This window comes from Mytilus californianus, unplaced genomic scaffold (genome assembly GCF_021869535.1).
Source record: "Mytilus californianus isolate M0D057914Y unplaced genomic scaffold, xbMytCali1.0.p SCAF_4, whole genome shotgun sequence".
Taxonomy (NCBI): domain Eukaryota; kingdom Metazoa; phylum Mollusca; class Bivalvia; order Mytilida; family Mytilidae; genus Mytilus; species Mytilus californianus.
This window is the reverse complement of record NW_026262690.1, coordinates 46,157,001-46,179,051: the sequence shown is the minus strand read 5'-3', so window position 1 is coordinate 46,179,051 and position 22,051 is coordinate 46,157,001. Positions and strand designations below refer to the sequence as shown.

General features: G+C 32.7%; 1 protein-coding gene across 1 annotated transcript in view; it reads left to right on the top strand.

The window, feature by feature from the left end:
* LOC127738114 (sodium/potassium/calcium exchanger 4-like) overlaps nucleotides 1–22,051 on the top strand; it is a 92,461-nt gene that overhangs the window by 42,344 nt on the left and 28,066 nt on the right. Inside the window, exons 2-5 of the mRNA XM_052249246.1 lie at nucleotides 1,151–1,353; nucleotides 5,262–5,413; nucleotides 10,411–10,495; nucleotides 13,175–13,278. Coding sequence (XP_052105206.1) covers nucleotides 1,161–1,353; nucleotides 5,262–5,413; nucleotides 10,411–10,495; nucleotides 13,175–13,278 — 534 coding nt within the window. The 5' untranslated portion in view covers nucleotides 1,151–1,160. The remainder of the gene's footprint in view (nucleotides 1–1,150; nucleotides 1,354–5,261; nucleotides 5,414–10,410; nucleotides 10,496–13,174; nucleotides 13,279–22,051) is intronic.

Below are 22,051 nucleotides of genomic sequence, written 5' to 3'. Positions count from 1 at the left end.
ATGGTCCGTAGTGAATTGGAAGTAATGAGATGGTAAATGAGAACAAACAGGTTTTAATAATCACTTTTACCGAATTGTATTTAAAACACATAAAAGAAGTTTTTTGTTAATCATCTCATGAAAACTCACCACATATAAAAGAAGTTTTTTGTTAATCATCTCATGAAACTCATTCATTAGAAATCCATAGGTTCAAAATCCAAAAAAATCAATAAATATTTCCGTTTTGGAAATGAAATGTGCATAGAACTAGGTGCTGTATGAACATTTCAATGAAAATGTATTGGGATGTTCCAATACACCAAACATGTCTTTTATTGATATACCAGAATAAAAAATATGTAGAAAGTATTCAATAGGGGTCGTGTTAATCAAAATACTATTTAATTTGTTTTGAATGTTTGATTGTTTTTTTTTCTTTCCCTCTTTTTACTTTTGCTCCTTTTCTTGTTTTTTTTCTTGAGATGCAGGCACCTCCATTAATTTCAATAACTATTTAACAAGAAGAATAATGCAAATGGTTTGTTTTCATCTCTTATATCAGAGGACGCGAGTATCACTTTGATGTCCTCCAGTAAGTGGACAGATTTTAAAATTTGGTTAAGTAAATAAAGATTTAAGACTGGTATTTGATTTTTATGTGATCATATATATGTCAAGCAGAGAACAAAAGTTGTTGCTTTTTTCATTTTACGTTCTCTTTTTGGTCTCATGTTTTGAACGCTTGACAAAAGTTATATGCTGTTCGTTCAGCATGATCAGCTTGTTGCTCTCACACAGCTGAGTTGGAATGATATATAAATTATACACAACCGGACAAGCCTGTTAGTGAGGATAATTCCGTTAATTTTTCCAGTATTGATTTTTGCTACTTTTCTACAAAACCATAATTAGTATTGAAACCTTGATGAAAACAGAAGAGTCATATCTATTTCAAGGAAAATATTTAATGCAATTGGCTTAAAAAAATATAGGCTTTGTTTCGAAATCATTTTATAGTGCGTGAAAAATAAGCATTAACCTGACATCAGTAGGATTAAATTTATTTTTGTGCAACCTAATCCTCATCAAAGGATACACATCTCTATCATTCTTGACACAAAAAGCAGATATTTGTTATTGACTGTGAATCATTCCATGTGTTTTTCAGTGTAGCAAACATGGAAAATTCAACTGGAGACAACTATCAAACTAAATTTTCAGAACACAGGAGAACATCTACCTTAATGTCCATAGAAACAACAATGAGACCCTTGGAAAGTACTATCATCTATGTGTTAAACAATATTACAAACGACAGTACAATGCCTAATATAACAATTCTGAAGCAAGCACCAATATGTACAGAGCCAGGTAAGGACATTTATATTTTATTTGTAAATATAAAATATCATGTAAAATAGAATGCGTGTTTAAGAATTCACAGAAGAAATGTCTTATCCAGTTTCTCCCGTTAGAAGAATATTTGAAATAACGGACCAAGCAATAAAAAGACAGATATCCCAAAAGTTGATAATGATGTATGAACACACTGAATGATAAACCCTGATAAGGGATCTTTCAACTGAGGGCTGAGAAGAAAAGACATTCGACGTGCTTTTATTTTCCGAAAAGAATTTCTTTAGTTTTTTAATATTGTGTAAAAATCTGTTATTATCATCAGGGATAAATCAGATAAATCCCTGATTTATTCCTGATGATCGAAGGTGAAACCGGTAGGATAATGGACGTTATCGTTAAATTTTGTTAAATTTTATCATGTTATTCAGAATATTAAATATCGGCATTTTTATAAATTTTAATTTAATTCATATATATATATATATATATATATATATATATATTGGCTTGTATTATATTTGCCTTCGGGTTTATACTATCCGTTCATCCTATTTCGACTCTTCAAAATTCAAGAGTCTATCCTAAATTGAGGTAAATTTTATGGCCTTCCAAATACCGTTTCGATTCCTAACAGCACTGAAGAGACATTAATTGTCGAAATCCGGATATGGTGTACTAATTTTTGCACCTTTTGTTTGCGGTATACCATCTTTTCCGCAAGTTTATTGTTTTCTGTTTGGTATTAAATTTATAGTTTAGATCCATTTTGTTACATCTGGTGATCCGTTTATTTGGCAATCGCCAATGGCAGTCAGCAGGGTTTAAGAACATCCGTTGTTCGACCTGCTAGTCAAATGCGTTTTGTTAAAATATACTTTTTCACTTTTTTGGTCTTTTGGAAAATGTTGTTTGTGCTGTATTTAGACCCCTCTACCAAGAAATTTGTTTTGCATGTACACGTATAAAAATTGCGGTATTTTTCCAACGCAATCATAGGTTTGAACGTTGTTTTCAATTTAGAATGATTGCGTATATATATAAGTCTAAATTGAAAACAACGTTCAAACCCATGATTGCATTGGATAAAAACCGCAATTTTTATACGTGTGCATGCAAAACAAATTTCTTGGGATAGGGGTCTAAATACAGCACAAACAACATTTTCCAAAAGACCAAAAAGTGAAAAAGTATATTTTAAGTAAACGCATTTGACTAGCAGGTCGAACAATGGATGTTCTTAAACCCTGCTGACTGCCATGGCGATTGCCAAATAAACGGATCACAGATGTAACAAAATGGATCTTAATTTATATATATATATATATTATATATAAATAGTGTCAAAAAAAAGCAACAATCAACATTCAATCTATCTAGGCGTGGATCAGTTTGAAAATAAACTGATGCAGTTACTGATTCAAATTATATAAATTCCTACGAAAGTAACTTATAAACGGTAATGAGTGTTATACAAATAGTTATTATATTTTATATATTCACGCAATATTTCGCTAAACAAGTTAGCTTCATCAGGCGCGTGTAGCTATCCAGGTGAAACACGATGCTGTTAGGAATTTTTTGCAGCTTATCGTACATATACTTTAAATTTATTTTTGCAGCTTATTGTACATTGTGTTTAATAGATCAAAACAAATAATTGTGTTAGTTAGATAGTATGAAGTTCAAGATTTATTCCTTTGGTTTTTGATAAAACTGTTTTTCAACTCTCTCATTCAATCCATAAGGTTCAAGAGTACGTAGCTTATGCATCCGAAATCTCTCTCTCTCTCTCTCTCTGTTTTCTACTTTGGTTGTCCTAATTTTGGTTGACCTCTATTATATGAAACGTGGTATTGGTGAAAGTATCGGGTGTTATAATCCATGCGGAAGAATCAATTGTAAATGTTGTAAAGTCGCCAACACTGAAAACTCTTTCACCAGCACAAAGACAAAGCAACGATACAACATCTAACTGTAAAACGAAAAATAGTATTTATATTCTTACTTATGGAACTTGTAAGCTGCAATATGTTGGCGAAACTGAAACGAAATTCAACATCAGACTTAATAATCACCGGTGATTTTATACTGAGGAAGAAACTGCCAACCACGAGGTACCTCTTGAGAACAGGACATACATTATTCAAACTCATAAGTCGAAAACAAAATGATCAAGCCATGGCAAAAATCAAAAACGACAAAAAGACAAACAACAGTACACAAAACACAACATAAGAAACTAAAGACTGAGCAACACGAACACCATCACAATCCGGAGGTGATCTCATGTGCTTCAGAAGGGTAAGCAGATCCTACACCAGATGTTGAACCCGTCGTATTGCACATATAAGTACACTATTCGATAGGTCACTTTCGAGGAAAAGAGGACGGGAGTGTGGTTACTGTAATGTTGTTGCTATATGTTATAGTCTAAAAAAGATATCAGGTCTATCTTCAAAGACCTAAAAAGTATGACTTAAATTGTAACTCAAATATCTAATGATTTCTGTTCATACTTTTCTTTCAATAATATAAACTTTATATACGTTGAACGTTTGATATCAGGATTGGCTATAGTTAACAATTCACGATAGGTCTGGTTTTTTTTATTCCTTGGACTTTAAACCAGAGATGAATAACCTCTCTTCTCTTAATTAAATAGACACCCAAATTACACAAATGTTCTTACAAACAAACATTATATTGATTGGTCTGTCAAAAATTTTAAGGAACATCTTTCAAAGATTCTTACATCTATTTTATCAGCAATGAAACCGGGCTTCAAAGTTACTGTGAAACAACATACTTTATCGTGTTGCTTAGTCTTTAGTTTTCTATGTTGTGTCATCTGTACTATTATTTGTCTGTTTGTCTTTTTATTTTTGGCCATGGCGTTGTCAGTTTGTTTTCGATCTGTGGGTTTGACTGTCCCTCTGGTATCTTTTGTCCCTCTTTTATCGTTAACCAATGGATTCTGGAAAATATTATTTGGATGCAAAATGTTATAAAAAAAGTAATATCGCATTGAATAAATAGATGAACTGACATTAAAGAAATTTCAAAGTTTTAAAACCAATTAAAATGTTGTTGGCTTAGAACGGTTTCGATTTAATTTTCTCTCACTATTGTTTGGATGCTAAATATTGAAAAAGATAATATCGTATTGAATAAATGTGTCAGTTTATAGCAATGACTATTTATCTAAGTCGATCCTTCTATGAACTGTAAGTAGATTAGCTTTGAATCCTATCGCATTAATGTTCCCATCTCTTGAGTTAATCTGCAAATGGCTTATTCATAAAGGCTGATTCAGCTGATGCTTTAATAATACAAATCGCTCACTTCATGCCCGATGTGGCGTTATAAAAGCTAAAACGGGACATGTGATGTAAAAATCCGATAACATTACAACCTTTTAGTATTGTCATAAATATGATATAGTATATTTTTATACTTTTTCGATTTAATAGTGTATTCAATTTATTAAGATAAAAAACAATTTTGCAGTTCAACTAAATGTTTGATATTTATAAATGGATATGAAAAGTATCATACCTGTTCCTGCAAACAAAGCAACTCAAGTGACTTTGAGATGAAGAACTGCAATTAAAGCGCTTATTGTGTGTCTTTTGCTGCTCATGTACTGATTTTGTGTCATGGATGGATACCCATAACCTTTGTTGTTTTATTACAACAAAATCTTTAAAACCCCTCTTTGGATTTAAAGTGCAAACTATTAAGCTATCTGCTTTATTTCAACTCCAATGAAAGAAAGAAGAAACACTACATAAATATATTAGTTCATTCAGAATAGAAATTGTAGATATAAGTAACTATATGCCTGTATAACTGTATTATCTACTGCTTACATTTTGTACTATGTTACTGAAAAATATATTATTGTGGAATCTTTATAACAGCATTTCATGAGTTTCCACCAGATGCCTTTACCAATACACAGAGAGAACATGGCGCCTTAATTGTACATGTGATGGTTGTTATCTATATGTTCGCTGCCTTAGCTGTCGTCTGCGATGACTATTTTGTAACTTCATTGGACAGGATATGTCAAGTAAGTGTCTTAATTTGTCCAGGAACTAACACATATATATCTGGAACGAGAATGTTCTGGTAGAATAAGAACATATTTCGTTAATATAAATTAAAACCATTTAGAACGGATATTTTTATCCGAATGTTCTGGTCAAATACCATAACCAATTTATAAAAAAAAATCAATCATAATAAAAAAAAAAGAAGCCAGAATAAAGATGCATTGTAAGAAAAGTAACTTTATATCAATTAACCTGTATGTGACTTGTTGTATAACTACAATTACTTTTTTCGATGTAAACTAACAAAAAAACATTTAGACTTTGATAGGGCATAACATGTTGAGCTATTTCTACAATTGTTCATATTTCAATCCCTAAATCATATATATTCTTAATTGTCAAGGCAAGAATTTCCAGATGCACCTTATATGTTTGCCTTACTTAAACAGGGTAACTAAGGGGAAGGCATATGTATAAGTCCACCTAGTGATTAATATAAGACATACATGTATGTATTAATCTTCTTAGTGCCAAAAGGAAAGACACTTGTTCTAGTCCACTAAGCGACTAAAGGGAAGAAATATGTTATTAGTCTACAAAGTGACTCTAGAGAAGACGTTTGCTTAAGTCGCTTAATAGAGAACGTATGTAATAGCCTACTAAGTGACTAAAGCGAATACTTAGGTATTCGTTTATAAGTTGACTAAAGGGAAGACATATGAGATAGTCAACTATGTGACTAATGAGAAGACATGTGCATATGCCAACAAAGTTACGTAAGAAAACACATATGTAATAGTTTACCAACTGACTAAAGGGAAGGCATAATATGTTTTAATCTACAAAGTCAATAAAGGAAAATCTTGCGTGGGAATAAAGGGATGACCTATGTAATCGTCTATCAAGTGACTAATAGGAAGACATAATTTATTAAGTCTTCTAAGTGACTAAAGGGATGATATATGTATTAGTCTAATAAATGACAAAAGGGGTGACGTATATTTTAGTCAACTAAGTGACTAAATGTAAGAATTTTGTATTAGTCCACTAAATGGCTAAATGGAAAACATATGTTATATAGTTCACTAAATACTTTTGTATACAAGTAATATACAAAGCAATTGTATCACTTTCTTTTATGGTGCATGCTCTCAAACGTTTGATATTGATTTTTTTTTCAAGTTTTTAATCACGAATTACAGATGAGGATTTTTCCAGAAATTCGTGTAGTACACGTTTTTAAACTCATGACAGTAAAGAAAAATATTTGGTCAATATTTTTCCGCCCCAAAATGCCCAAAATATAAGGGTCCGTTTCTGATCTGTAAAAACATTAAGTAGTCTTCTTCAGCAATCAATTTTGTACTGAACCATACATTTACCAGGAGAGGATTCAATGGACACAGCGAGTGTGCGCTCCTTCCCCTAAAATCGGAAAGAGACATGTTTTGACATAAAATAAGTAGAAAATAATCCCGCATAGCCCCATTCAGCGACATTCTTACGGTTACGTCCTCATAGCCTCAAATCCTGGATCCGCCCCCTATAGACAGCTTGGAAATTACTTTTCAATAAATATAAGACGGTGAAAACTGGCTTTCTTTTTACTGTAATTATAGAGAGTAATATTAAACTAACTAGAACCCAAAACCTAATCCTTAACCCAACCCAAACCCTTAGCAAAAGCCTAAAACTTAACCCTTACCTATAAGAAAACCATAATCTAACCATGAATGAACTCCAACCCTTAAGTACAGGGACCCCTCAAGGGTCTGTTAAATGTCTTGTAATACCAGGAACACACAACTTCCAATCAGGATGGGTCATCTGCAAATTTCAAAATTGTATGTTATCCCCATAAACTGGCTCCGATCATGATACTCAATGCTGTATACGTTTTAAAATATCAAGTTTCAACATACTCTGGTCTTAATTCTGTAAACATCTTGAAGAAAAAAGTGCATTCCTTGTGTAATCATTTCTCGTTGGATTGAATTTATGTTTTCAAGATATCCGTATCATATAATTACAGTTGAGCAAGATTATAGCGTGTTACTTTGTTACTTCGATATACTTTTATTGCATTAATCTATCCATTTGGGTTGTGTAACAAAGATATTTCAGACGCACGCTTTTCATTAGAACATTAGTCATGTAAGTGTATTGCACATAATTTTTATCGTGCTAAAATTCAAACGACTTTACATCGAAAACATATTATTACGTACCATATTATTTCAGTTCATATTCTTTTCATTGCACACAATTTCAACATGCTATTATGTTAACGTGAAAACAAAATGGCGAGGAAAGTAATTATGTTTAAAAATCGATGAGTTTGTATTCTTTTTGTTGTTTTAGATTAAAGATATATCAGTTGTCAGTCAGCCTGTCACAAAAAATTGACAACGCAAATTTTTTTTTCTTCATGGGACTGAGAAAAAAAATTGCTATTGAATTGTTTTTCGCCATGTGTAGTTTATGCATCTCAATATTTATTGTTTAATCATATTGATATTCGGGATTCCAATAGAAAATAAACTCTTTACGTAAACAACATTTTGGAAGTTTGCGTACGCAACTTGATGTCAAACAAATTAACATATAATGGAACTAAACTTGACAGAATAACTATATAATACATGTAATTGTTCAATTAAATCTCTAGTTTTGATTAATTAATTTTTTTATTACTTTTTATTTGTTGGTTGGGTTGGGTTTGAGGAGGGGGGGTGTTGAAAGCAAACACATAGGACATTACACACTCGACAGAAAAACTTCATACCTCATGTGGGTTTGCACTACATAAGTTACTCTCTGACAGATCAGATTTTTATGATTGCATTCGATAATAACTTGTTTACAATGAATGTTTTTGAGAAGCAAACAAATAACTTTTAAATGCAAATTTTGAGATTTATTTAAACAGAAAGTCATCAAATTCAGATTGTTGCTCGATCATTTCAAAGCATGGATACCATACATTTTCTTTTATTTATAAATGAGGTACATTAAGTAATATTATCGTTGGATTCTCCCATAACCTGCATTTTATACTAGCACCCGATTCAGATGTTGTTCACACTAATCAAGCGTCGTGGTGCTCAACTGACAAAAATAGTCATTTTTATGTGGAATACAAGATATAAAGCAGACCTTACTGTCCTTTATTTCAAGGAAATATAAACATTTATTAGTCACAAAACGTTGAATTAATTATTTAAATTTACCCGTGTACGTTGTTTTATTTAACGCCATTTCGTCCCAGGTAAGAGTTGTCTTATTGACACTCTTCCTACATCTTTTGTTGTTCAGTGGTTGTCGTTTGTTGGTGTGATTTATTGATGTTTCTCGTTTCTCGTTTTTTATATAGATTAAACCGTTGGTTTTCCTGTTTGAATTGTTTTACACTAGTTATTTCGGGACCCTTTATAGCTTGCTGTTCAGTGTGAGCCAAGGCTCCGTGTTGAAGGCCGTACTTTGACCTATAATTGTTTACTTTTCATACATTGCGACTTGGATGGAGAGTTGTCTCATTGGCACTCATACCACATCTTCTTATTTATATTGACAGGATATTATCTATATAACATCTAAATGGAATTAAAATATACCGGATGTGTTTAATAATAGGCATATTGTAGTTGAATCGAAAACTGTGAAAAAATTACAATAACCCCAAAAAATGACAAAAAGACAGGAAAAAGAAGTATAATATAACACAGACGACTCCGAAGATTGAATAACACAAACTCTACTACGATGATTATGTTTTAGTCTTCGACGTGTTCGACAATTTTTTATCTGTTTAGTTACTGGCTTGAATCTTTCTTTCCCTAGCCGTTTTCAAGATGAATATTTATATATTTTATCTTGATTTAGCTATTTAGCGATTTCCTCTAATAAGAAATGTAAAAGGTATAGTTAATCAACCCTCTTGCATTATATGTAATCCTTCCTTCAACAGAAAATAGATCTTTATTGCTTGCTATAGACAATTCTATGGTTCTAGATAAACCGTCTAGACCTACAGGAATGAAACGTTACATATAAATAATTACTTATTACTGTGGCAGCATAATTATACACTTATCAATGACGCGTATTAGAAATTCAAGTAAAACCATATTATTCATTAATACGCTTATTCCTATTTATACTTGAAATATTGCTCATGATGAAATAAATCGAGTATATTATATGTCTTTTGAAAAGCACACCAATATCAATCCGAGAAACTAACATAATCCCAAGAAATCTGCTCGGAGGAATGATTTTATTGGAAGAGGGTTGATACAGTGTTTGATATTGAAAACGCCATATCGTATGCATATAAAATATCCATACAATGTAGGAAAATATAATATTTATTTGACGAGCTTTAAAAAAAGAGATATGCGAGGCTTGCCGAGCTAATCTCCTGTTTCGTAGCGAGTACAAATATTTTTTTTTTATTTTCCCTACACTGCCCGAATTATGTATATGTTTACATATAATACGGATCAATCATTTTATAACTTATTTACGAAAAGAAAATCTATAAAATGTATTGTAAAAACCCTTAGCATTCGATTTGTGCAACAAAATAATGGTCAGGTAGGTCATCACAAAGATGAATTCAAAATGAATTTATATTTAAAAAAAAACTTAAAGAAATATTTGCTGTTGTACGTTTTTCTATGTAACTTTTGTTATTCAACTGATCGACATCAAAATGGGGAAGATTTGGTACCAAAAAATAATATCTTAACACAGTTTATGGGCCTCAACAGGTCGGGGTCCTTGTCAGTGGTTGTCTCCAGTAATACCTTAGAGTTTTGTCATCGGCGACTTTGGTGTCGATGATATATCTTCTTGATAATTTCTCTAAATTTATGACGATATAGACTCAATACTTTTCTTTAATTGTGAATAACTTTACGTCTTCCGTATTTGTTGTGTTGCTGGGTCGCTGTCTAAACCCCGTAGCACCTTTTATCACATTAACTTAAAATGATGCTATGTCTCGTTGTAGAAACTTGGCTTTAGTGAAGATGTCGCTGGGGCAACGTTTATGGCTGCTGGTAGTTCAGCACCAGAACTGTTTACCGCTATTATTGGTAAGTAATATCACAAATTTGTACCGTGTCATTCGTGGTAATTTGGTTCTAGTAACAATTTTGTTTTTTTTTGGGTACTCGGTAAATTGAACTATGGACCCATTCTTTCAAACAGCAAACATTTTTGTTGATTTAAAAAGCCAAAATGGTGGTGTTAGATCATTGTAATGCAATCAAAGACATAAGCAGCGTCGTATCAATCGGGTACTATCTACAAAAATATACAGAGTATTTATGAACGTGGCCGAAATCCAAATTTTGCAATTGGACAACTAGGTTAATATGAAATTAAGGAGATGAGGTATGCTTGCCAATTAGACAACTATCCACCAAAGTTCAAATAAAGTTGATGTAAGCAATTATAGGCAACCGTACGGCCTTCAACAATGAGAAAAACCCATACCGTATAGTCGGCTATAAAAGGCACCGACAGGAAAAGATGAAACAATTCAATTGAGAAAACTAACGGCCTAATTTATAACACACAATTAACGAAAAACAAATATGACAGACATGAACCAACGACAAGCACTGAACTACAGGCTCCTGACTTGGGACAGGCACATAAAGAATGTGGCGGGGTTAAACATGTTTGTGAGCGCTCAACTCCCCTCCCCTAACCTGGGACAGTTGTGTAACAGCACAACATAAGAACAAACTATAAAAATCAATTGAAAAGGGCTCAACTCATCAGATCGATACAAAGCAGAAAAACATCAAACATAAACACAGACCGGAAGTTACTTTACAATTTATTTAAGAAGCTTTCATTCGCGCAGTTTAATTTAAAAGCTTATTATAAAAATTAGTATTTTAGGCTAAACTTAAAAGGATGCTAGTTGCAAGGCAATCATTTACGAGTAGCTGATATCAACAAATACTGCTCTCTGAATGATATTGCACCAAATCTAATGTTATTTTGAAAGTTGAAATTCACATTTAGTGTCAACAGCATCATTGGGAAACACAAAGAATACAATGAGATATGACAAAAACAGTTTACGAGATAGCAACCATAATAAACAATTCAATCAAACTAGATTTTAAGAGGCCCATACATGGTCCTTACTGGTTGACAAAAATGGCCGGTTCTAAGTATACCCGAGATTTATCAGTATTCGATATTCCAGAGCTTGTATTTCCTATCATGATTTTATTTACAGAGGGTTGATGGTTACATAGAAGCTATTGTTCCAAGGGTCCCAAGTATGGTTTGTTCCTATTGTCGTAACCACATGCCCGTCCTGCTTTCCTCGATTACGACATCACCGAATGAGATTTACTTACCATGAGTAACACAACGGGAGCCCATAGTAGTGTAGGATCTGCTTACCCTTCCGGAGCATCTGAGATCACCCCCGATTTTCGATGGGCTTTGCTTTGCTCATTTTTCCGAGTAGACTGAAACCATATCAATTTTTAAATAGATAAACACGTACAAGAATTTTGATTACGGAAAGATAGATTAAAAATGATTTATGGTTTGAGTATTTATATGATAGTGAATACGTACTCCTTCATCAGTAGCATATAATAAAAGATTTCACTAGAATGACAAGATACCGCATTTATATTGCTGTCCCTGATGCCTAAGTAGAAAATCTATTCCCCGTTAGTGATTCTGGAAATCAAAATTTTAAAAATCTTTATGAACAATTCACCAAAAATATCACCATGAAAAACCCACACAATATAAAAAGTAAGTGTCATTTTGGTATTTTTATGTAGTATGTTATTAAACATACTACATACTCCACAGGATCCAAATTTGATGTTTACACTTTTATTTTATTACATTATCAATATAATACATGTGTTTATAATGTACTTGAATGATAAATTGAAACTCACTGATGACAAATGCTCAGTATATAAGATAACTTGTTTAACCAGTGGAACATATTTCACAGACAAGGAACTTATTTCACCAGGTGGGGAACAAATCTCACAAACCCAGAACTTATTTCACTAGGTAAGGAACAAATATTACAAACCCAGGACTTATTTCACCAGGTAAAGTGTGGAACTTATTTTATAGAGATGGAACAAATTATATAGAAATTATCTGTGAAAAAAGTTCTTCCAGAACATATTTCCTGTGATATTAGTTCCACTGGTACTTTTTTCACAGGAACAAATTTTGGCTCACACTAATGCATATTGATAATATATTCTTAAAATACCAATATGAAGTTTGATTTTTTAATTATAGATTAACGACAAATTGTTTAACACTGCAAACATTATTGAAAACTAGCATTTAAATCAGTGAAAACATATTCATTCTAGAGAACAAACATAAACACTTTCACGACGGTTTTACAGCATAGATGCCAGGTGCTTGCACGTTCTATATATAGTGACGTTGAAAAAAGCTCGCTGTCGTTTCTTTTACCTCCTCGAAGACTTGTCTGTTTCAAAATACATTTCATATAGCCATATCTTAGAATTTTGTGAAACTGATTTTCAAATAATTTTCAAAATCTAAATATAGATGAGAAAAAAAAACAATTTAATTATGTTTACAAGACTTAGTGTTAGTCAGCAATTCAGTAGTCAACCGAACGTACTAACTTTGATATCCAATCTGTCTTAGTATGGACAATTTAAATGAAGATATATTCGGTTAAATTAGATTGATCGAAAAGAAATTTTCATAATTATTGTAATATTTTTCAGGTGTTTTTATAACTAAAGGGGATGTAGGTGTAGGGACCATTGTAGGTTCAGCCGTGTTCAATATTTTGTTTGTCATTGGGATTTGCGGAATACTTGCTGGACAGGTAAATATATTCATGATGTTGGCATAATAAAAGTTGCTCAATTGTATCAAGATTTTATATAAAACATACTGTATTGATCTACAAAACATGTGGTCATTTTAAACATCATCAGGCATAGGCGCCTTTTTTGGTTACGTAGCAAAAGAAAAAACAAAAAAGAACGCCGGAAAATTGAACTTCGACTTATGTAAAATCTCATCAAAGATATCAGGACTTTAATTTGGTACGCCAGACGTGCGTTTGGTCTGCGTCAGACTCATCAGTGGCATTCCAATCAAAATAATTTGAAGGCCACATCAAATACCATGTTAATGAGAATGAAAAAAATGACATTCCGGAAAGATGTGCTAAATACGGCTTATGCAGTCTTTGCCTTGGGTAGAAAAATCTTAAACCAATGTAAGACCGAGAATAGAACAACACAATAAACAACACGTTGATTATAAATATAGTAAAGCGGTCAGGAAACGTTCACATCGTGTAAGTAGTAGAGAAGATAGTAAATGAATAAGACCCAAGTAACGATTGCTTTAAACCAATTCCAGTAAATGTCTAAAATGACTAAAGCAAAAAAAAAACCATTCTCTCTGCCATGAATATTAAGATGTAGAAAATAGTGCCTGAAAATTTTTTAACAATTATCAACTGAGTAAAGAAGTAACAAATGACCAAGACTTAGACATCAAATACCAAATGTTTATATTACTGGCTCTACTGTCACTTAATCACGTACTTCATTAACTTCGACTGGCCAATAGAAAGCGACAAAGGAGTAGGCCCAGTAAGACCCCTTTTTGGCCCCAAAATATAGCAGTTTTTCAAAATTGTTAAAATGTAAATTTTTAGCTATTTATTGGAAAGAAGAATACTTCTGTTACTTAGATATGGGCAGTTTTTGACAATACAATGCGCATGTATCTGGTACTAGCATCATTAAGTCATGCTTAATTACTGAAATCTTCGAAAGTTTAGCATTTTGGTTAATTTTTAGACGGTTTCCGTCTGAAATGGAAGTGGCCGCATTTGTGTTCATTCTTAATATTTAAATGTAAGTTGTATTTAATGATAATACATAACATATATAAAGGTTGAGAATGAACACGGATGCGGCCACTTTCATTTTTGACAAAAACCATCCGAAAAGTGACATATTATGGCATATTTGATAGATTTTTCATATTTAAGCTTGAATTTGAGCGACTTTAATGACTAAATCAGTTCAAATCTTTCACATAAAGTAATGGAATCGGCTGAAGTAGACACTTAAGTGTTTAAAAAGTGTCAGAAATCTTTCATCAGATGAACCTGAGTTTTGAGGCCAAAATCGGCCCTTACCGGACCTCCTCCTTTCTGGTATACGTTTCTCAACAGTTTATGTCACAAACTGGTCAACCTTAAGCGACACAAGTTTAAGCTTTCTTAAAAGATTTGGAGTGCTTCGCTGTATCATACTTTTAAGTAAAATGTGGATGTTTAAGTATGGGGAAGGTGTTATATTTCTTCTTTGTGCATAATACTCATAAGTATGGTATTCTAAGCCCATCTTAATCATTTTTGATGCAATACTTATTTGCATATGGATATTCTCATAAAATTGAGAATGGAAATGGGGAATGTGTCAAAGAGACAACAACCCGACCATAGAGTACACAACAGCCGAAGGCCACCAATGGGTCTTCAATGCAGCGAGAAACTACCGCACCCGGAGGCGTCCTTCAGCTGGCCCCTAAACAAATATGTATACTAGTTCAGTGATAATGAACGTTATACTAAACTCCAAATTATGCACAAGAAACTAAAATTAAAAATGATACAAGACTAACAAAGGCCAGAAGCTCCTGACTTGGGACAGGCGCAAAAATGCGGCGGGATTAAACATGTTTTTTGAGATCTCAACCCTCCCCTATACCTCTAGCCAATGTAGAAAAAACAAACGTACAACAGTACGCACAGTAAAACTCAGTTTAAGAGAAGTCATGCTTGGTTTCCTACACAGTCATTTTACTAACTTGTTATTAGATGCTTACTAGATATCAAGATCATTCTCACAATAATTCTAATGCACAATTAGGGGGTACCATGTGGACTTGGTGTATCTGGTTTTGATATATCATTTGATTTTGTAACATAGAATACATGTAATCTTACAAAGTTCTTGAAGATAATTGGCAGTAATATGTATTTTTAGTATTGGTGTATCTGCATATATAGTCAGATGAGCAGTAAGAAACTTATTCATCTTAGTTCTTCCTTTTATTTATTAACATTAATTTGACGCGACATTGGAAAGCAAGGTAAACCATTAAAGGCAAAATTATTCATTGATCGGGTATCGGATCGGATTAGAAATACCCATACAGTAATTTGTCCAGATTTAATACATTCTCCTGTCCAGGACATGTTCCCAATTCTATATTTCATTCTTGCCAATAGAATCTTTCCCACATCATAAGGCTACCAATGAGAACCGATATGTGTTACGTAATAATTTCAAGATTCTCATCATAGATAGTCTGTTGAGTTAATGTTAAAGCTCTGTTTAGAATTCCATTGTCTGTAAGAAAATGACGAATTTGACGAGTATAATAAAGTAAAGTGTAAAAACATAAATGAAAAATGTAATATGAATCTAGTTTATGTCATTGGGGATGTACATGTCTTATATTGAAAGTCTCACATGACTACTTTTGTGCCAAATAACCAAAGCTGATATAGTTATATAATCAATCCTGCAATATTGCATTTCAGTGTAATTGCCTGTGACGAATCGGCATCTTGTTTAAAGCAATCTATGTCTAATGGTTCAGAAGAAAATCGTATCCCATTCTGACAGTTTTCATAAAGCAAACGAAAAATCAATAATGAAGGAGTAATTTTGGCAAACAAAACTCATCGTAGATACCAGGATTAAAATTTTGTTCGCCAGACACGCGTTTCGTCTGCAACAGACTCATAAGTGACGGTCGAATAAAAAAATGTTAAAAAGGCCAAATAAAGTACGAAGTTAGAGAGCATTGAGGACCCAAAATTCCTGAAAGTTTTTGTCAAATACAGCACAGGTAATCTATTCCCGGGGTATAAAATCCTTAGTTTTTTTTCGAAAATTTCAAAGTTTTATAATCAGTTAATTTATAATTATGACCATATCAATAATAATTCATTTCAACATAGAAGTGCTGACTATAAAGCTAAGCTAGTGATACTCTCGGGGAGAAATCTCCACCAGCAGTGGCATCGATCCAGTGTTTGTAAAAAAAATAAATCATCATAGATACCAGGATTAAAACTTTGTACACCAGACGCAAGTTTCGTCCACAAAAGACTCATCAGTGATGCTCGAATCAAACACGTTAAAAAGGCCAAATAGAGTACGAAGTTGAAGAGCACTAAGGACCAAGAATCCCGAAAGGTTTTGTCAAATACAGCTAAGGTAATCTATTCCTTGGGTAGAAAATCCTTAGTTTTTTCTAAAAATTTGAAGTTTTATAGTTAGTTAGTTTATAATTATGACCATGGCAAATACACAGCACTACGGCAATTGAGCACACTAATTCCTTTACAACAATTTAATAATTAAATCCTACATAGTTTACTTAGTCCCTTATTATGACCAAGCAATTGATTTTAAAAGAGTAACACAAAAAATATCACATCTGGCCCAAAAAACTGCTCATCTTTCCGGAGCACCAGCGTTCACTTAATTTTGTTTTTGTTTTGGTTCATGTTGCTCATTCTTTTAGTGTTTTAATGGCAGTCATTTGCCTGTTTGTCTTGAATCTATTGAACCACAGTGTTGAATTCCTTTCTTTGCCAATAGTTTTTGTTGCCCTTCCGTTATCTCCTTCCCTTTTTTTCAATATGGAAGGGGTTTTGATTACCAAATTTAGCAGGTCTAGAAGCAAATGATAAAAAAAAAGCAGAATAAGAACGAAAATGTAGACTGCAGATTTAATGCAGGGAAGACTTTTTAGCTTATTAAAATTGCAGGGAAGACTATTTAACTGTGAAGGCATGGTTTCAGATAGTTCTAGAAATCGCAAACAATTGGTTTAGAATGTGTGTCATTTACTGACAAATGCGGTATTATAAAAAGAATAATACAGAACGTAAAAACTGGCCTTCTAAACCGGATTACTTTTATTTTTATAATCAAAATATTAAATATTGAGAGCTTGTTTTCAATAACTAAGATTATTGTATGAGATGTTTTTTTCTGTAACACGGATATGATTGAACAATAACTTGTTTTTTGTTTGATATTTATTGTATCTATCGTTATTCCACTGATTGCAAGAAATTGGAAACACATTTTATCTTAGTTGTTTGTGTTTTCATGTTTTTACGACTTCCGTTTCAAATTCGTGCATTTTCCCGTAAAAATGCTTATTTTTTACGTCATAGTTCAAATATTTAGTAATGTCTTAATATATTCATTATTACTCTAGGGTTGACATACGATATGGACGCTTCTTAATTGTTAAATGCTGTAATTTGACTTCTAATGTATTCTGGGGTTAACGTATTTTGGTTGGTTGCTGTCACATTGACGGTAAACTTACAAATACATCACATTGGAAAATGGCTCTGTTCTGTTCTATCATTCATCTATCAACCTCGATCACATTCCATTTCCTATAATCTTCTTATTCTTATTAAATGATCATAACAACAATCTTTAATGACATAGATGAAGTAGCACTTAGTTGTCACCGCCACTGTCAATAGGAAATCTCTAGTCTAAGAAGGATACCAATAATATCAGTATAAATTATTACGGAAACTTGTATGTAGGTCGTTAATGCATTATTGGCATTTATCCTATATCTAATTTTATTCAGAGATATGTAAATCTTTCTGACAGCAATCTTCGGAGTTTTTTCTTTCGACACAGTTTAATTCAAATATTAATATCTTAAAATTATTACGCTGTTTAACTCTAATCACATATAAATACTGCATTTCTTTATATCAAAAACATAAAACAGTTTAGTTCATTCAAATAATTACGGTAACGAAATATATTCAAATAGAAATTGACAGTCAAATAATATGCAGATGTTAATATTCTATAATCAAAGTATATTAATGCCTCCTATATGAACTTTTAAATATATTTTTTTCATTGACATACTTTAAGTGTTCTGCTCGATTAAAGTTATAATCCTATTGCCGATTTTGGGTATTTATATATATATATGTATATATATTTATATGATCCGTTCATCCTATTTCGACTCTTCAAAATTCAAGAGTCTATCCTAAATTGAGGTAAATTATATGGCCTTCCACATACCGTTTCGATTCCTAACATCACCGAAGAGACATTAATTGTCGAAATCCGAATATGGTGTACTAATTTTTGCACCTTTTGTTTGCGGTATACTATCATTTCCACAAGTTTATTGTTTTCTGTTTGGTATTAAATAAATAGTTAAGATCCATATTTTTACATCTGGTGATCCGTTTATTTGGCAATCGCCAATGGCAGTCAGCAGGGTTTAAGAACATCCGTAGTTCAACCTGCTAGTCAAATGCGTTTTGTTAAAATATACTTTTTCTCTGTTTTGTTTTTTCTGGAAATTATTGTTTGTGCTGTATTTGGACCCCTTTACCAAGAAATTTGTTTTGCATGCACACGTATAGAAATTGCGGTTTTTATCCAAAGCAAATATAGGTTTGAACGTTGTTTTCAATTAAGACTTGTATATATACATGTAACATACCCAGCCAAAGCTATTTTTAGTCGTTATGACAACCTAGAATTTGTTCTCATTATGACATTTTGGTAACCCAGGTATACTTAAAACTACTCCAGTCAGGTGAAATGTTTCTCATTACCAGTGACATAACTCTTCTTTCATAGATCACACATGTCCATTAATGTCAATCTAAATATTTACGGTTTTGTCAAGTTGCTAGTTTTTGACACTAATTACTAGATGCGACATTGAAATGGTGTAGTGGTTGATGCATGCATAGCCAGAGATACTTATCCAGTCACCGTACATGGTCCGACGCTGTTTGTGCTTCGTTCATGCTATTCCAGTCGTTTGAAACTTATTCTTGATAACAGCACTCATATTGGTACATTATACATAACTAGTGTTTCTAATTGACGTCCCTGGATTTGCAAAATAGTTTGACAACAAATCGTTTCCTTAACACTTTGCAGTTATAAATGAGGCTCTTTTGTTACCTGATTTAAAAGAATAAATATTTAAATCTGTTATTACTCTGACATATTGTTTTCAATGAAATGTCAAGGACTTGGGGTAAATGCTAGGTTTCTAGTTATGATTTCAATTTTCCCATTGTGAATATTGTTGATTGATAGCGTTTGATTTTGTCAGTTTTATGGACTTCCCCTTTTTTATACGCCCGTCAAAATTTTGACGGGACGTATTATGGTATACAAATGTCCGGCGTCCGTCTGTCTGTCTGTCTGTCTGTCTGTCCGTCTGTCTGTCCGTCTGTCCGGCGTCCACATGTCGCACTGTAGCTTGAGAACGACTTATCCAAATTTCATGAAACTTAATATAATTGTTTCTTATGATGGTCAAACGATCTGTATACTTTTTGGTGAAAATAAGATTAAAACTTTTTGAGTTACGGGACTTTGTAACTAAAACAGGGGGTGTTTTTTTTCACATGTCTCGCCGTATCTCAAAAACGATTTATGATTATTGCTTAAAACTTTACACACTTCTTAGTTATATTAATCTAAAGATCTGTATACTTTATGGTGATGATTCAAAATTTTATTTTAGAGTTATTGAGTTTTTTGTAAAAAAAGGGGGCGGGGTTCACATGTCGTGCCGTATCTCAAAAACGATTTATGATTATTGATTAAAACTTTACACACTTCTTCATTATATTAATCTAAAGATCTGTATATTTTTTGGTGATGATTCAAAATTTTATTTTAGAGTTATTAATATTTTAATAAAAAAGGGGGTTTTTCACATGTCGCTCTGTATCTCAGAAACGATTTATGATTATTGCATAAAACCTCACACACAAGACGACGGGCGTATCATGCGCTCGTGGCGCAGCTGTTTATTAAAATTTCCTTGGAGTTCGGTCTTTTTGTTATACTTTTTCTCCACATCACAGCAGCGCCTGCATATGGGGTATATATCTTCCAGTTGATGCAATATTCCAGGGTTGTATGTCCTACACTGATTCCTTGAAAGAAACTATTGCATCAAGGGTTTCAAGTGACAAAATTACAAAATTGAAGCAAACCTTTCGAAAGTTTTACGAACGCCATCATGATTTGTTTGACCGTTGTGGAATGTATGTCGCAGATAATCACGATATATTCCATTTGTCGCAACCACAATTCCGTCCTCTTTCACTCGGTTGTAACATTACTGAATGCGACGTATCACCAGATTTTAACAGTGTCACATATTGTGCAAAAACAACTTACCATTCCGGAGCACATGAAGTCACACCAGGTTTTTTTTATGGGGTTCGCGTAGCTCAATCTGTGTTTTTTTTGTAATGTTTTGTCATAGTTGTTAGTATTTTGGTCGTTATTATTTTTGAATCTGGTGTTGTCTGTTGGAAATCATGATTTTGATTGCCCCCTTTGTTTCTCCTATCATTTGTTACTACTCAAGAATGACATCACCAATGGTGGTAGAAAACACTTATATTGTTAAGGCCATCGTTGACAATAGTAAATCTTGAAAGCGTAAGAGTATATTTGGAATTTTTTGATGTGTTTGATGTGTTATGGATCCAAATAGAAATTGAATGAAGGAATAATTGTGTCTAAAACTGCCCCTATATATAGATGCATTATCAACTGAGAAAACTGCATACATGTATATATCATACAGTGTACAAAAACACCAATAACCGCCGAGTCAGTAAAAATATTTGAAGCAATTGTGCTCATAAAACTTTGTTGATTATGGGGTAGTGTTTGATTAAATGAACTTTCATAGAAATTGAATGAAGGAATAATTGAATCTAAAACTGCCCCTATATATAGATGCATTATCAACTGAGAAAACTGCATACATATATATATCATACAGTGTACAAAAACAATTATTCCTTCATTCAATTTCTATGGTTCATTTGACTCGCTCGCGCATCGCCTATTTAAGGGGAAGTACGCATTAGAGTCCATCAACATTATAAAATTAATTTCCCAGTCGATTTTCCGGAATTACCGATATTTCGGCTAAATTTATGAATCTTTATCAGCGATCATAAGAAAAGTTACCAGTGAGAACACATCAGACAGGACTATATTAGTATGTGTTGGTTGAACGACAGTATTTATGAAATTTTGCTTTAAGCTCCTTTAGGTTCAAGTTTTGTAGAAACTTTGCTATTAGAGATCTCAGATGCAAAATATTAAGTGCATACATATATGAGACAAAAAGCTTTGAAATACTATAGATTTTGTTCTGTATCGACTCTTAAAGGAAGTTTTACGCACATTTGTGTCAATTTTTTAGGTTCTTCAACTCGACAACTGTTTTGCTTAGATCAACACTGATGAGTCTGCTGTATATTAAACGCGCGTCTGTAGTACCAAATTATAGCCTGGTAATTGGGATGGGTTTTCACATTGACAAAGTTAACAATGAAAATAACTTCAATTAACGTCACTCTCGAGAGTAGTCGTCACCATGTCACGAATTTAGATAGCTAATGTTAAGCAATATACATGATAATGTGCACAAGTCTACTAGTATAATATATAACAGATTCACACAATGCCCTTTCCAATAGTAAAACGAGTTTAATTAAC